At 43.7% G+C, this 17,500-nt stretch overlaps 1 protein-coding gene across 6 annotated transcripts in view; it reads left to right on the top strand.

The window, feature by feature from the left end:
* The window catches only part of LOC139401922 (RNA binding protein fox-1 homolog 1), a 69,907-nt gene that overhangs the window by 14,121 nt on the left and 38,286 nt on the right, over positions 1–17,500 (top strand). For 4 of the 6 annotated variants that reach the window (XM_071145938.1, XM_071145936.1, XM_071145933.1 and 1 more), the window contains exons 3-5: positions 12,691–12,834; positions 13,242–13,295; positions 14,844–14,936. In XM_071145938.1, coding sequence (XP_071002039.1) covers positions 12,691–12,834; positions 13,242–13,295; positions 14,844–14,936 — 291 coding nt within the window. The remainder of the gene's footprint in view (positions 1–12,690; positions 12,835–13,241; positions 13,296–14,843; positions 14,937–17,500) is intronic. The other 2 variants (XM_071145934.1, XM_071145937.1) reach the window with 2 other exon arrangements.

Below are 17,500 nucleotides of genomic sequence, written 5' to 3'. Positions count from 1 at the left end.
CTCTTGAAGTGGTTGTGTTAGCTGTTGTTGTTGGCTAGCTCCTCTTGAAGTGGTTGTGTTAGCTGTTGTTGTTTGGCTAGCTCCTCTTGAAGTGGTTGTGTTAGCTGTTGTTGTTTGGCTAGCTCCTCTTGAAGTGGTTGTGTTAGCTGTTGTTGTTTGGCTAGCTCCTCTTGAAGTGGTTGTGTTAGCTGTTGTTGTTGGCTAGCTCCTCTTGAAGTGGTTGTGTTAGCTGTTGTTGTTGGCCAGCTCCTCTTGAAGTGGTTGTGTTAGCTGTTGTTGTTGGCTAGCTCCTCTTGAAGTGGTTGTGTTAGCTGTTGTTGTTTGGCTAGCTCCTCTTGAAGTGGTTGTGTTAGCTGTTGTTGTTTGGCTAGCTCCTCTTGAAGTGGTTGTGTTAACTGTTGTTGTTGGCTAGCTCCTCTTGAAGTGGTTGTGTTAGCTGTTGTTGTTGGCTAGCTCCTCTTGAAGTGGTTGTGTTAGCTGTTGTTGTTTGTCTAGCTCCTCTTGAAGTGGTTGTGTTAGCTGTTGTTGTTTGGCTAGCTCCTCTTGAAGTGGTTGTGTTAGCTGTTGTTGTTGGCTAGCTCCTCTTGAAGTGGTTGTGTTAGCTGTTGTTGTTGGCTAGCTCCTCTGAACAACAGAGTACATTTTCTTTCCTCATTGTTATGGATGTATCCATATGAATGTCACTAGAAAACAGCCTAAACAGCTGCTTTGCTGTAGGACATTGAGACTTGTCCCGAAGCCACTCATGCATTGTCTTGGCTGTGTGCTTAGGGTCGTTGTCCTGTTGGAAGATGAACCTTCGTCCCAGTCTGACGTCCTGAGCGCTCTGGAGCAGGTTTTCATCAAGGAACTTTCAGTACTTTGCTCCGTTCTTCTTTGTCTCGATCCTGACGAGTCTACCAGTTCCTGCCGCTGAAAAACATCCCCACAGCATGATGCTGCCACCACCATGCTTCACTGTAGGGATGGTGCCAGGTTTCCTCCAGACGTGACACTTGGAATTCAGGTCAAAGAGTACTGGTTTCATCAGACCAGAGGTCTGAGAGTCTGTTGGTGCCTTTTGGCAAACACCAAGCGGACTGTGGTGTGCCTTTTACAGAGGAGTGTCTTCTGTCTGGCCACTCTACCATAAAGGCCTGATTTGTGGAGTGCTGTAGAGATGGTTGTCCTTCCCATCTTCCCATTCCCATCTCCACAGAGTAACTCTGGGGCTCTGTCAGAGTGACCATCGGGTTCTTGGTCACCTCCCTGACCAAGGCCCTTCTCCCCTGATTGCTCAGTTTGGCCGGGAGACCAGCTCTAGGAAGAGTCTTGGTGGTTCCAAACTTCTTCACTTTAAGAATGATGGAGGCCACTGTGATCTTGGGGACCTTCAATGTTGCAGACCTTTTTTTGGTACCCTTCCCCAGATCTGTGCCTCGACACAATCCTGTCTCGGAGCTCTAGGTCAATTCCTTCAACCTCATGGCTTGGTTTTTTGCTCTGACATGCACTGTCAACTGTGGAACCTTATATAGACAGGTGTGTGCCTTTCCAAATCATGTCCAATCAATTGAATTTACCACAGGTGGACTCCAATCAAGTTGTAGAAGCATCTCAAGGATGATCAATGCAGTAGTACATTGATCTAAGTGGTGCATTGATCCACTGTCATCCAGGCTTGGCCGGTGTAGGCCGTCATTGTAAATAAGATTTTGTTCTCAACTGACTGTTTGCGTTTGGTCATTGTGGGGTATTGTGATGTCAGTATGGGGTATTGTGATGTCATTATGGGGTATTGTGATGTCATTATGGGGTATTGTGATGTCAGTATGGGGTATTGTGATGTCATTATGGGGTATTGTGATGTCATTATGGGGTATTGTGATGTCATTATGGGGTATTGTGATGTCATTATGGGGTATTGTGTAGATTGACAAGTCATTTTTATTAATTTAATCCATATCAGAATAAGGAAGGCTCTGTATTACTGTTATATATTGCCGTTGTATATTACTGTTATATAATACTTTTGTATACACCAGATCGTCTCGGCCATAGTAAGGCGTGTGTGTGTGTGTGTGTGTGTGTGTGTGTGTGTGTGTGTGTGTGCATGCGTGCGTGCGTGTACACTATACCCTTCACAAGGCTGCAGAATTGGACCTAGTGTAGACTATACCCTTCACAAGGCTGCAGAATTGGACCTAGTGTACACTATACCCTTCATAAGGATGCAGATTTGGACCTAGTGTAAACTATACCCTTCACAGGGCTGCAGAATTGGACCTAGTGCACACTATACCCTTCACAAGGCTGCATAATTGTACCTAGTGTACACTATACCCTTCACAAGGATGCAGAATTGGACCTAGTGTACACTATTCTCCTCAAAGCACTAGGTTATCTGAGGCCTTCACAGCAGGTCTCAAGCTGTGTTCTGATTCGTTGTTTCATTAATAGAATTCATCTGATTTTGAAAGCTGTTTTTTGGAATGCTTCTGTCTAGACACAAACATCCTGTGGTAGTCATTTGATTTATCATCCCTCTCTCTCTCTCTATCATAAATATGGATATTGCCATTCACCCAGAGTGCAATACAATCCAGTATTAGTTTGCATGGTAATGAGAAATATTTTCTCCCTCAAAGCACTGAGAAAAACGCTTAGTTTTTATTTTCTTGTTTGTCTTTTTAAAGTTGTTTCATTCATGTGTTATTAGTCTTTAGCTTGGAAGGAGAGAACTAGGAGAAGAGAAGTGGTGAAGGAGAGAACTAGGAGAAGAGAAGTGGTGAAGGAGAGAACTAGGAGAAGAGAAGTGGTGAAGGAGAGAACTAGGAGAAGAGAAGTGGTGAAGGAGAGAACTAGGAGAAGAGAAGTGGTGAAGGAGAGAACTAGGAGAAGAGAAGTGGTGAAGGAGAGAACTAGGAGAAGAGAAGTGGTGAAGGAGAGAACTAGGAGAAGAGAAGTGATGAATGAGAGAGCGCAGAGGGAGAGAGACGGAGAGAGGGGAGAAGGAGAGAAGGGAGAATGAGAGGGGGGAGAGGGATAGAGGGGAGAAGGAGAGAGACAGTCAGAGGAGGGGGGAGAGATGGAGAGAGTGGAGAGGAAGAGAGGGGAGAGGGAGAGAAGGGAGAAGGAGAGAGGGGAGAGGGAGAGAGGGGAGAGGGAGAGAAGGGAGAAGGAGAGAGTAGAGAGGGAGAGAATGGAGAAGGGAGAAGGAGAGAGTATAGAGGGAGAGAATGGAGAAGGGAGAATGAGAGAGGGGAGAGGGAGAGAGGGGAGAGGGAGAGAAGGGAGAGGGAGAGGGAGAGGGAGAGAGGGGATAAGGAGAGAGGGGAGGGGGGAGGGGGAGAGAGGGGAGAGGGAGAGAATGGAGAAGGGAGAAGGAGAGAGTAGAGAGGGAGAGAATGGAGAAGGGAGAGGGAGAGAGGGGATAAGGAGAGAGGGGATAAGGAGAGAGGGGATAAGGAGAGAGGGGATAAGGAGAGAGGGGAGAAGGAGAGAAGGGAGAAGGAGAGAAGGGAGAAGGAGAGAGGGAGTAGCATCACACTTCTCATAATTCTAGTAGAGGAAAGACACAGAGCAGGAAAATGAGTTGTACATCTGGAAAACCTCTCCCTCTCCTTTCCCTCATACTCTCATTACCCCGCCCCCGCGTCTGTCTTTATATTTCTCTCTCCGTCTCCGTCCCGCTCACACTTAATCAACCCTCTCCTTTCCCTGTTTCTTTAGTCCGCTTTCCCACTCTGTCTATCTCTATCCCACTCACCCCCCTCTCTCTTTCTCTCACTCGCTCTATAGTCTGAGTCTATATGTTGAGGCACGAGGCAAGAGAGAGAGAGAGAGAGAGAGAGAGAGAGAGAGAGAGAGAGAGAGAGAGAGAGAGAGAGAGAGAGAGAGAGAGAGAGAGACAGAGAGACAGAGAGACAGAGAGAGAGAGAGAGAGAGAGAGAGAGAGACAGAAAGACAGAGAGAGAGAGAGACAGAGAGAGAGAGAGACAGAGAGAGAGACAGAGAGAGAGAGAGAGAAAGCCATCACACCAGCAAGATGTGTGACCTTTTGCCACAAGAAAAGGTCAACCAGTGAAGAATAAACACATTGGTGTTTATTTTCCCTTTATACTTTAACCATGTGTACATCGTTACAACACTGCATATATACATTATGACATTTATAATGTCTTTATTGTTTTGAAACTTCTGTATGTGTAATGTTTACTGTTCATTTTTATTGTTTATTTCACTTTTGTATATTATCTACTTCACTTGCTTTGGCAATGTTAACACATGTTTCCCATGCCAATAAAGCCCTTTGAATTGAATTGAGAGAGAGAGACAAACACCTACCTGGAGGTAACAGCATCCCCTCCCCAATATGCCCCCCTAGACACAACTACAACAAAACAAAACTGGGTTACAACTCTGTCAGACGCTGGGTATGTACATAGTCGTACATATAGGCTACATGGTAGGCTTCGAGGGGACTCCTATGGTAGGTACACCTATAGCTCATCTCTTGGCAGTAGTACTGTAGACTACTTAATCACGGACCTCAACCCAGAGTCTCTCAGAGCGTTCACAGACAGCCCACTGACACCCCCCAATCAGATCACAGCAAAATCACAGTCGTCCGGGTTTGGCCAGTAATAATTAAGAATTTGTTCTTTAACTGACTTGTCTAGTTAAATAAAGGTTAAATTAACACATACAAATACTTTAACAGAGCAAAACTCACGAGGCATCGAAGCCAAAGGATCTGAATAATATTAAGAAATGCTGTAGATGGAAGGAATGTAGTGTAGAAACCTACCCAGAAAACAATTAGGCAACAACACATTCAATCCCTTTTAGACAACTTCCTGGACGTGAAAGCCTAAAGTGTATTTTTGACATTACAAATCTAATCTAAATCTAAACGTGTCTCATGAAGAATGCAGTACAAATATCACCCCCCCAAGAGATGCTAATCTCTGTAACTCTAGCGTCTATAACTCTCTCATTCATTATTATTCATGATTCATTCAGGATGATCTGTAACCATGGTAGCATCCACATTAATGTAGAAGTGTTTAAAAATATCTATTCTTATTTACAATAAAAGTGACTCCAAAATGACACAATACATTATTTACCCTTAATTTCTATTGGGCACCAAATAGTCTGAAACAACCAAAACAAACAGCAAATGCATCCAACCAGTTTATAGAGTCACAAGCTTGATGTAGTCACTGTGTGCTAGAAATATGGGGCTAAATACTAAACTTTAAACTACTTTAAGACACATATTCGTCCCAATACTTCTGGTCCCCTAAAATGGGAGGACTATGTACAAGAAGTGCTGTAATATCTAAACGGGTCATCCAATATGGATGAAAATACCCTCAAATTAAAGCTGACAGTCTGCACTTTAACCTCATAGTCATTGTATCATTTCAAAGTGCTGGAGTACAGAGCCAGAACAACAAAACAATATGGCCCGATGCCTTTGGAGCTCACTGTAAATGTTACATAGACTGAAGTTGTTCCCCTGTTTCACACCCATGGAAAACACATGCTAGAGGACTGGGTCTATAGGGTATATAGACAGTAGAGGACTGGGTCTATAGGGTATATAGACAGTAGAGGACTGGTCTATAGGGTATATAGACAGTAGAGGACTGGGTCTATAGGGTATATAGACAGTAGAGGACTGGGTCTATAGGGTATATAGACAGTAGAGGACTGGGTCTATAGGGTATATAGACAGTAGAGGACTGGGTCTATAGGGTATATCGACAGTAGAGGACTGGGTCTATAGGGTATATAGACAGTAGAGGACTGGGTCTATAGGGTATATAGACAGTAGAGGACTGGGTCTATAGGGTATATAGACAGTAGAGGACTGGGTCTATAGGGTATATAGACAGTAGAGGACTGGGTCTATAGGGTATATAGACAGTAGAGGACTGGGTCTATAGGGTATATAGACAGTAGAGGACTGGGTCTATAGGGTATATAGACAGTAGAGGACTGGGTCTATAGGGTATATAGACAGTAGAGGACTGGGTCTATAGGGTATATAGACAGTAGAGGACTGGGTCTATAGGGTATATAGACAGTAGAGGACTGGGTCTATAGGGTATATAGACAGTAGAGGACTGGGTCTATAGGGTATAGACAGTAGACAGTAGAGGACTGGGTCTATAGGGTATGTAGACAGTAGAGGACTGAGTCTATAGGGTATATAGACAGTAGAGGACTGGGTCTATAGGGTATATAGACAGTAGAGGACTGGGTCTATAGGGTATATAGACAGTAGAGGACTGGGTCTATAGGGTATATAGACAGTAGAGGACTGGGTCTATAGGGTATATAGACAGTAGAGGACTGGGTCTATAGGGCATATAGACAGTAGAGGACTGGGTCTATAGGGTATATAGACAGTAGAGGACTGGGTCTATAGGGTATATAGACAGTAGAGGACTGGGTCTATAGGGTATATAGACAGTAGAGGACTGGGTCTATAGGGTATATAGACAGTAGAGGACTGGGTCTATAGGGTATATAGACAGTAGAGGACTGGGTCTATAGGGTATATAGACAGTAGAGGACTGGGTCTATAGGGTATATAGACAGTAGAGGACTGGGTCTATAGGGTATATAGACAGTAGAGGACTGGGTCTATAGGGTATATAGACAGTAGAGGACTGGGTCTATAGGGTATATAGACAGTAGAGGACTGGGTCTATAGGGTATATAGACAGTAGAGGACTGGGTCTATAGGGTATATAGACAGTAGAGGACTGGGTCTATAGGGTATATAGACAGTAGAGGACTGGGTCTATAGGGTATATAGACAGTAGAGGACTGGGTCTATAGGGTATGTAGACAGTAGAGGACTGAGTCTATAGGGTATATAGACAGTAGAGGACTGGGTCTATAGGGTATATAGACAGTAGAGGACTGGGTCTATAGGGTATATAGACAGTAGAGGACTGGGTCTATAGGGTATATAGACAGTAGAGGACTGGGTCTATAGGGTATATAGACAGTAGAGGACTGGGTCTATAGGGCATATAGACAGTAGAGGACTGGGTCTATAGGGTATATAGACAGTAGAGGACTGGGTCTATAGGGTATATAGACAGTAGAGGACTGGGTCTATAGGGTATATAGACAGTAGAGGACTGGGTCTATAGGGTATATAGACAGTAGAGGACTGGGTCTATAGGGTATATAGACAGTAGAGGACTGGGTCTATAGGGTATATAGACAGTAGAGGACTGGGTCTATAGGGTATATAGACAGTAGAGGACTGGGTCTATAGGGTATATAGACAGTAGAGGACTGGGTCTATAGGGTATATAGACAGTAGAGGACTGGGTCTATAGGGTATATAGACAGTAGAGGACTGGGTCTATAGGGTATATAGACAGTAGAGGACTGGGTCTATAGGGTATATAGACAGTAGAGGACTGGGTCTATAGGGTATATAGACAGTAGAGGACTGGGTCTATAGGGTATATAGACAGTAGAGGACTGGGTCTATAGGGCATATAGACAGTAGAGGACTGGGTCTATAGGGTATATAGACAGTAGAGGACTGGGTCTATAGGGTATATAGACAGTAGAGGACTGGGTCTATAGGGTATATAGACAGCAGAGGACTGGGTCTATAGTGTATATAGACAGTAGAGGACTGGGTCTATAGGGTATATAGACAGTAGAGGACTGGGTCTATAGGGTAGATAGACAGTAGAGGACTGGGTCTATAGTGTATATAGACAGTAGAGGACTGGGTCTATAGGGTATATAGACAGTAGAGGACTGGGTCTATAGGGTATATAGACAGTAGAGGACTGTGTCTATAGGGTATATAGACAGTAGAGGACTGGGTCTATAGGGCATATAGACAGTAGAGGACTAGGTCTATAGGGTATATAGACAGTAGAGGACTGGGTCTATAGGGTATATAGACAGTAGAGGACTGGGTCTATAGTGTATATAGACAGTAGAGGACTGGGTCTATAGGGTATATAGACAGTAGGAAAACACATGCTCATTTCCCATGTTAACTGTATATTAGTTATTAGTGTTGATTTGATGATGTGTTTTTCCACCTACACCACATTCATGTGAAATGTCAAACTAAATCAAAGGCTTTTTTGGAAACACGCAAAGCAGGTTTATCAATTATAGTGGGTGGAGGATAAAATATATCTGATATTCAATATGTTAGGAATCCAATTTATCTCCCTCCGCCCCTCCCTCCCTCCCTAGAGTCTCAGTTCTCTCCAGTCATCAGTGTCTGTTTCTCTCTCTCTCCCTCCACACCTCCCTCCCTCCCTAGAGTCTCAGTTCTCTCCAGTCATCAGTGTCTGTCTCTCTCTCTCTCCCTCTGCCCCTCCCTCCCTCCCTAGAGTCTCAGTTCTCTCCAGTCATCAGTGTCTGTTTCTCTCTCCCTCTGCCCCTCCCTCCTTCCCTAGAGTCTCAGTTCTCTCCAGTCATCAGTCTGTTTCTCTCTCTCTCCCTCCACCCCTCCCTCCCTCCCTAGAGTCTCAGTTCTCTCCTGTCATCAGTGTCTGTTTCTTTCTCCCTCTGCCCCTCCCTCCTTCCCTAGAGTCTCAGTTCTCTCCAGTCATCAGTGTCTGTTTCTCTCTCTCTTCCTCCGCCCCTCCGTCCCTCCCTCCCTAGAGTCTCAGTTCTCTCCAGTCATCAGTGTCTGTTTCTCTCTCTCTCTCCCTCCACCCCTCCCTCCTTCCCTAGAGTCTCAGTTCTCTCCAGTCATCAGTGTCTGTCTCTCTCTCTCTCCCTCCGCCCCTCCCTCCCTCCCTAGAGTCTCAGTTCTCTCCAGTCATCAGTGTCTGTTTCTCTCTCCCTCTGCCCCTCCCTCCCTCCCTAGAGTCTCAGTTCTCACCAGTCATCAGTGTCTGTCTCTCTCTCTCTCCCTCCACACCTCCCTCCCTCCCTAGAGTCTCAGTTCTCTCCAGTCATCAGTGTCTGTTTCTCTCTCCCTCCGCCCCTCCCTCCTTCCCTAGAGTCTCAGTTCTCTCCAGTCATCAGTGTCTGTTTCTCTCTCCTTCTGCCCCTCCCTCCTTCCCTAGAGTCTCAGTTCTCTCCAGTCATCAGTGTCTGTTTCTCTCTCCCTCTGCCCCTCCCTCCTTCCCTAGAGTCTCAGTTCTCTCCAGTCATCAGTGTCTGTTTCTCTCTCCCTCCGCCCCTCCCTCCCTCCCTAGAGTCTCAGTTCTCTCCAGTCATCAGTGTCTGTTTCTCTCTCCCTCCGCCCCTCCCTCCCTCCCTAGAGTCTCAGTTCTCTCCAGTCATCAGTGTCTGTTTCTCTCTCTCTCTCTCTCCTTTCATTCCTTCTCTCCAGCATTATATGTCAAAACCACGTCTCTCTTCTCCCCCTCTGACTATTAGATGACACTTCTGATGCTGCAGAAAAAGACCAGATATATAGTTATCTTTGTTTCATTTCCTGGGTTGAAGTGTAGGCGTCCACTGCCTGTACAATGAATGTTCCACAGATGGCACACGCTGCTGCGTATGTATGTGTGTGTGTGTGTGTGTGTGTGTGTGTGTGTGTGTGTGTGTTTGTGTGTGTGTGTGTGTGTGTGTGTGTGTGTGTGTTTCTGTGTGTGTGTTTCTGTGTGTGTGTTTCTGTGTGTGTGTGTGTGTGTGCTTGTGTGTGCGTACATACGTGTGTGTGTGTGTGTGCGTGCGTGCGTGCGTGTGTGTGTGTGAGTAACAGCAGCCTGTCAGCCTTATGCTTCCTCCCCTGTAAACACACAGACTGTATTTTGAGCTGCCGCCCAGAGTTGAGGAATGGAAAGTATTCTCTTTCTGTAACTGGGTTAGAGCGTGAAGCCGACTGTACTGTCTGTGTGTGTGTGTGTGTGTGTGTGTGTGTGTGTGTGGGTGGGTGGGTGGGTGGGTGGGTGTGTGTGTGTGTGTTCGCAGGATATCTGTTCCTTATGGTTTCAGCATCTGAGAGGACTGGGTCTGTCTCTATAGGATATATAGACAGTAGAGGACAGGTTCTGTCTCTATAGGATACATAGACAGTAGAGGACTGGGTCTGTCTCTATAGGGTATATATACCGTAGAGGACTGGGTCTGTCTCTATAGGATATATAGGCAGTAGAGGACAGGGTCTGTCTCTATAGGATACATAGACAGTAGAGGACTGGGTCTGTCTCTATAGGATATATAGACAGTAGAGGACTGGGTCTGTAGGATATATAGACAGTAGAGGACTGGGTCTGTCTCTATAGGATATATAGACAGTAGAGGACAGGGTCTGTCTCTATAGGGTATACAGACAGTAGAGGACTGGGTCTGTCTCTATAGGGTATATAGACAGTAGAGGACTGGGTCTGTCTCTATAGGATATATAGACAGTAGAGGACAGGGTCTGTCTCTATAGGATACATAGACAGTAGATGTCTGTCTCTATAGGATATATAGACAGTAGAGGACTGGGTCTGTCTCTATAGGATATATAGACAGTAGAGGACTGGGTCTGTCTCTATAGGATATATAGGCAGTAGAGGACTGGGTTGCTCTCAGATCAACTTTCTCCATTCAAGTCTTACCTTAACATTATCATTGTTCCACAATTCTGACGTCGGATCAGTTTGAGGTGGTTTAATTTCCCAATCATAACGCTCTCCATCCCTGGTTTGTTTACCTCTTCACGGTGCACGTGTTATTACAGCCTGCAATTATCTAAATGGAAGTCAACTGAATAAACATGACATTTATTTCCAGCATTAATCAGTGCTTGACTTGGACTGAAATAGGTTTAGGTGCAGTAACTCTACACTACTGTTTTAGATAATATTCTATAAGAGGAACAGGAGCTCTACAATACTGTTTTAGATCATATTCTATAAGAGGAACAGGAGCTCCTCTATACTGTTTTAGATCATATTCTATAAGAGGAACAGGAGCTCCTCTATACTGTTTTAGATCATATTCTATAAGAGGAACAGGAACTCTACAATACTGTTTTAGATAATATTCTATAAGAGGAACAGGAGCTCTACAATACTGTTTTAGATAATATTCTATAATAGGAACAGGAGCTCTACAATACTGTTTTAGATAATATTCTATAAGAGGAACAGGAGCTCTACAATACTGTTTTAGATAATATTCTATAAGAGGAACAGGAACTCTACAATAATGTTTTAGATAATATTCTATAAGAGGAACAGGAGCTCTACAATACTGTTTTAGATAATATTCTATAAGAGGAACAGGAACTCTACAATAATGTTTTAGATAATATTCTATAAGAGGAACAGGAATTCCACAATACTGTTTTAGATAATATTCTATAAGAGGAACAGGAGCTCTACAATACTGTTTTAGATAATATTCTATAAGAGGAACAGGAACTCTACAATACTGTTTTAGATAATATTCTATAAGAGGAACAGGAACTCTACAATAATGTTTTAGATAATATTCTATAACAGGAACAGGAGCTCTACAATACTGTTTTAGATAATATTCTATAAGAGGAACAGGAGCTCTACAATACTGTTTTAGATAATATTCTATAAGAGGAACAGGAACTCTACAATAATGTTTTAGATAATATTCTATAAGAGGAACAGGAGCTCTACAATACTGTTTTAGATAATATTCTATAAGAGGAACAGGAACTCTACAATAATGTTTTAGATAATATTCTATAAGAGGAACAGGAATTCCACAATACTGTTTTAGATAATATTCTATAAGAGGAACAGGAGCTCTACAATACTGTTTTAGATAATATTCTATAAGAGGAACAGGAACTCTACAATAATGTTTTAGATAATATTCTATAAGAGGAACAGGAATTCCACAATACTGTTTTAGATAATATTCTATAAGAGGAACAGGAACTGAAGCAGTAGTACATCTGAGGTGTCGGTACGCATCTTCTAAGTGCTCCTGCCCAAGTCAGGTAGTGATATTATTGAATGATATTGTCCTATGTAGCCTCTACTGTGGGATATTTATATTTAAATGCAGTCATCTGGGTTTTCTTATTGAAGCGTCTGTTTATACTTCTCTAGTTTGTAACTATTGGCAACTTTGCATTTGTATTCAACTTCCTTGTGACTTTATTGCTGTTCACACAGAACCAAACATCTTGATTCTATGTTCAGCGGAGATCTTCTGTGTATATAACGTGACGCGGTACACAAAAAGGGTTCCAAAAGGGTTCTTCAGCTGGAGAGGAGAACCTTTTTTGGGTTCCTGGTAGAACCCTTTTGGTAGAACCCTTTTTGATTCCAGGTAGTGGTACCCTTTTGGGGTTTTTGGGTAAGGGTTCTATCTGGAACCAAAAGTGTTCTACCTGGAACCAAAAGAGTTCTACCAGTAACCAAAAAGGGTTCTTCAAAAGGTTGTCCTATGGGGACATCTGAAGAACCCTTTGAGGTTCTAGATATCACCTTCTTGTTCTAAGTGTAGAGTGTCTGTTTCTCCCTCCCTCCCTCCCTCCCTCCCTCCCTCCCTCCCTCCCTCCCTCCCTCCCTCCCTCCCCTCTTCCTCCCTCCCTCCCCTCCCTCCCTCCCCTTTCTCTTCCCTCCCCTCCTCCCCTCCCTCCCCTCCCTCCCCTTTCTCTTCCCTCCCCTCCTCCTCCCTCCCTCCCTCCCCTTTCTCTTCCCTCCCCTCCTCCCCCCTCCCTCCCTCCCTCCCTCCCTCCCTACCTCCCTCCCTCCCTCCCCACAGCAGACAGAGGAGGAGTCTCAGACAGACAGTCAGCAGCAGAGCCAGTCGTCTGACAGTTGTAACAGTAAGACTCAACCCAAGCGCCTCCATGTCTCCAACATACCCTTCAGATTCAGGGACCCAGACCTCAGGCAAATGTTTGGCGTGAGTATTACACTACAATTACTCATGTTATCCCCATAAGTGAATCATTTACAAATGTAAAATGCTACTCCATGCTAAATGCTACTCCATGCTACTCCATGCTAAATGCTACTCCATGCTACTCCATGCTAAATGCTACTCCATGCTACTCCATGCTAAATGCTACTCCATGCTACTCCATGCTAAATGCTACTCCATGCTACTCCATGCTAAATGCTACTCCATGCTACTCCATGCTAAATGCTACTCCATGCTACTCCATGCTAAATGCTACTCCATTCTACTCCATGCTAAATGCTACTCCATGCTACTCCATGCTAAATGCTACTCCATGTGCTGTACCACTGAACAATCCTGCGTTAAAGAATGTCATTGACTCTGGCTTTGTTTTCTGTCTTTCCTTCCAGCAATTTGGTCAAATCTTAGACGTTGAAATCATTTTTAACGAGCGGGGCTCTAAGGTAGGTGATAAGTTGTGTTTCTCTTCTGCATGGTAGTTCTTAGAGGAAGCTAAAGGTTAGAGATGTTTTAGAGGAAGCTAGAGGTTAAAGAGATGTGTTAGAGGAAGCTAGAGGATAGAGATGTGTTAGAGGAAGCTAGAGGATAGAGAGATGTGTTAGAGGAAGCTAAAGGTTAGAGATGTGTTAGAGGAAGCTAGAGGATAGAGAGATGTGTTAGAGGAAGCTAGAGGTTAAAGATGTTTTAGAGGAAGCTAGAGGTTAGAGATGTTTTAGAGGAAGCTAGAGGTTAAAGATGTTTTAGAGGAAGCTAGAGGTTAGAGATGTTTTAGAGGAAGCTAGAGGTTAAAGATGTTTTAGAGGAAGCTAGAGGATAGAGATGTGTTAGAGGAAGCTAGAGGATAGAGAGATGTGTTAGAGGAAGCTAGAGGTTAAAGATGTTTTAGAGGAAGCTAGAGGTTAGAGATGTGTTTTAGAGGAAGCCAGAGGTTAGAGATGTGTTAGAGGAAGCTAGAGGTTAGAGATGTGTTTTAGAGGAAGCCAGAGGTTAGAGATGTGTTAGAGGAAGCTAGAGGTTAGAGATGTTTTAGAGGAAGCTAGAGGTTAAAGAGATGTGTTAGAGGAAGCTAGAGGATAGAGATGTGTTTTAGAGGAAGCTAGAGGTTAGAGATGTGTTAGAGGAAGCTAGAGGATATAGATGTGTTAGAGGAAGCTAGAGGTTAGAGATGTGTTAGAGGAAGCTAGAGGTTAGAGATGTTTTAGAGGAAGCTAGAGGATAGAGATGTGTTAGAGGAAGCTAGAGGTTAGAGATGTGTGTTAGAGGAAGCTAGAGGTTAGAGATGTGTTTTAGAGGAAGCTAGAGGATAGAGATGTTTTGGAGGAAGCTAGAGGTTAGATATGTTTTAGAGGAAGCTAGCGGTTAAAGAGATGTGTTAGAGGAAGCTAGAGGTTAGAGATGTGTTTTAGAGGAAGCTAGAGGATAGAGATGTTTTAGAGGAAGCTAGAGGATAGAGATGTGTTAGAGGAAGCTAGAGGCTAGAGATGTGTTAGAGGAAGCTAGAGGATAGAGATGTGTTAGAGGAAGCTAGAGGATAGAGATGTGTTAGAGGAAGCTAGAGGCTAGAGATGTGTTAGAGGAAGCTAGAGGATAGAGATGTGTGTTAGAGGAAGCTAGAGGATAGAGATGTGTTTTAGAGGAAGCTAGAGGATAGAGATGTGTTAGAGGAAGCTAGAGGCTAGAGATGTGTTAGAGGAAGCTAGAGGATAGAGATGTGTTAGAGGAAGCTAGAGGCTAGAGATGTGTTAGAGGAAGCTAGAGGTTAGAGATGTGTTAGAGGAGAGAAGATAAGGAAATCGTTTTGAAGTAGAGGGGGTTTCTGCCTAAAGCTGGCCTATAATAGTGTGCTTAATCTTTTTACATTTCAATGTGTTTTTCTCCTTTTACTCTACTGAACTGGAGAAACACGAGTAGTGACAGTAATAATATGAGTAATGATTATAATAACATGAATAACATGCATGTTGTTCTCTCCCTCTCCATCCTGCATGCAGGGTTTTGGGTTCGTAACTTTCGAGCATAGTGCGGACGCTGACAGGGCGCGAGACAAATTACACGGCACGGTCGTAGAAGGCCGTAAAATAGAGGTGCATGTTACAAATACTTCCTCCTTTACCTCCTCCTCTTCCTCCTTTACCTCCTCCTCTTCCTCTTTGTCAGTGTGTGTGTGTGTGAATGTGTGTGTGCATAATGTCTGCTTCACTCCCCCCATTCCACCCTGTCCCACACGTCACCTGTCTTTCCACCTGCGTCATCACCTCCCTCCCTGAACTCTCCTCATACAGCCCCCATTTTGATTTATTGTCGGGTTTTTTGTTCATACCCATTTTAATACGTCTACAAGTTTACTGTTGTATATTTCCCAGGATTTGCTTCATTTTGTTATGACCTCATTTATTTTCAAAAGATTTGTTCAGTTGGAAGTTTGTTGTGACGTACATACAGTTGAAGTCAGAAGTTTACATACACTTAGGTTGGCGTCATTAAAACTCGTTTTTCAACGACTCCAAAAATGTCTTGTTAATTAACAAACTATAGTTTTGGCAAGTCGGTTAGGACATCTACTAATTGTTTACAGACAGATTGTTTCACTTATAATTCACTGTATCACAATTCCAGTGGGTCAGAAGTTTACATACACTAAGTTGACTGTGACTTTAAACAACTTGGAAAATTTAAAAAAATCATGGCTTTAGAAGCTTCTGATAGGCTAATTGACATCATTTGAGTCAATTGGAGGTGTACCTGTGGATGTATTTCAAGGCCTACCTTCAAACTCAGTGCCTCTTTGCTTGACATCATGGGAAAATCATAAGAAATCAGCCAAGACTTCAGAAAAAAATGGTATACCTCCACAAGTCTGGTTCATCCTTGGGAGAAATGTCCAAACACCTGAAGGTACCACGTTCATCTGTACAAACAATAGAACGCAAGTATAAACACCATGGGACCACGCAGCCATCATACCACTCAGGAAGGAGACGCGTTCTGTCTCCTAGAGATTAACGTACTTTGGTGCGAAAATGCAAATCAATCCCAGAACAACAGCAAAGGACCTTGTGAAGATGCTGGTGGAAACCGGTACAAAAGTATCTATATCCACAGTAAAACGTGTCCTATATCAGCAAGGAAGAAGCCACTGCTCCAAAAACGCCATAAAAAAAGACCGATTACGGTTTGCAACGGCACGTGAGGACAAAGATCGTACTTTTTGGAGAAATGTCCTCTGGTCTGATGACCATCTTTATGTTTGACGGGAAAAGGGGGAGGGGCTTGCAAGCCGAGAACGTCAACCCAACCGTGAAGCACGGGGGTGGCAGCATCATGTTGTGGGGGTGCTCTGCTGCAGGAGGGACTGGTGCACTTCACAAAATAGATGGCATCATGAGGATGGTAAATTATGTGGATATATTGAATTGACATCTCAGTCAGGAAGTTAAAGCTTGGTTGCATGACCCCAAGCATACTTCCAAAGTTGTGGCAAAATGACTTAAGGACAACAGAGTCAAGGTATTGTAGTGGCCATCACAAAGCCCTGACCTCAATCCTATAGAATATTTGTGGGCAGAACTAAAAAAGCGTGTGTGAGCAAGGAGGCCTACAAACCTGACTCAGTTACACCAGCTCTGTCAGGAGGAATGGGCCAAAATTCACCCAACTTATTGTGGGAAGCTTGTGGAAGGCTACCCGAAACGTTTGACCCAAGTTAAACAATTTAAAAGCAATGCTACCAAACACTAATTGAGTGTATGTAAACTTCTGACCCACTGGGAATGTGATGAAAGAAATTAAAGCTGAAATAAATCATTCTTTCTACTATTATTCTGACATTTCACGTTTAAAATAAAGTGGTGATCCTAACTGACCTGAGACGGAATTTTTACTAGGATTAAATGTCAGGAATTGTGAAAAACTGAGTTTAAAATATTTGGCTAAGGTGTACGTACGTAAACTTCTGACTTACACTGTAATGTGTTTTGTCCTTTTGAAGTTAAAGGGTGCTTACAGACAGTTCCTCAAAAAAGTCAGGAAGTAAACAAAGCAGTGAAGGATCATGGGTAGTGAGTGACCTCACTGCAGGGTTAGGGATATACGGTGGCCTGTAAGTTACAAACTACAGTCCCCTATAAACAGTGGAGAAAAAAGTGAAATATATACAAGCTAAAGGGAACAATGATAGTATTTGCCAGTTAGTCTCATCCAACACTATGCTAGAAACATTGATTTGGTTTCCATGACAACTCACAAATCCAATTCCAAGGATAAAAATATGTTTTGGGAGCCACACAGACAACTTTAGAGAACTACAGAGAGCTAAAAGAGAGAGAGGTTTTAGTGCACAGGGCAGGGTTTACCAAACTCGGTCCTCGGGACACCAAGAGCCACACAGAGAACTACAGAGAGCTAAAAGAGAGAGAGGTTTTAGTGCGCAGGGCAGGGTTTACCAAACTCGCACCTCCGCACCTGTTTGGGGTCCGGAGGACCGAGTTTGGCGAATGCTGGCATAGTGATTGCGGGTATGACAGCCGTTGCTTTGGCCTATTGAGGCATATTCCTCTCTCATCTACCCCCTTCCTCCATCTTCCCAATGGTAGCTCCACTCGTATACGCCCCCCAACTCTGTTACCACGGTAACAAAACACAAACAAGT

Source organism: Oncorhynchus clarkii, unplaced genomic scaffold (genome assembly GCF_045791955.1).
Source record: "Oncorhynchus clarkii lewisi isolate Uvic-CL-2024 unplaced genomic scaffold, UVic_Ocla_1.0 unplaced_contig_7032_pilon_pilon, whole genome shotgun sequence".
NCBI lineage: Eukaryota > Metazoa > Chordata > Actinopteri > Salmoniformes > Salmonidae > Oncorhynchus > Oncorhynchus clarkii.
The sequence above is the reverse complement of the archived record's forward strand: the minus strand, read 5'-3'. Positions and strand labels throughout refer to the sequence as shown.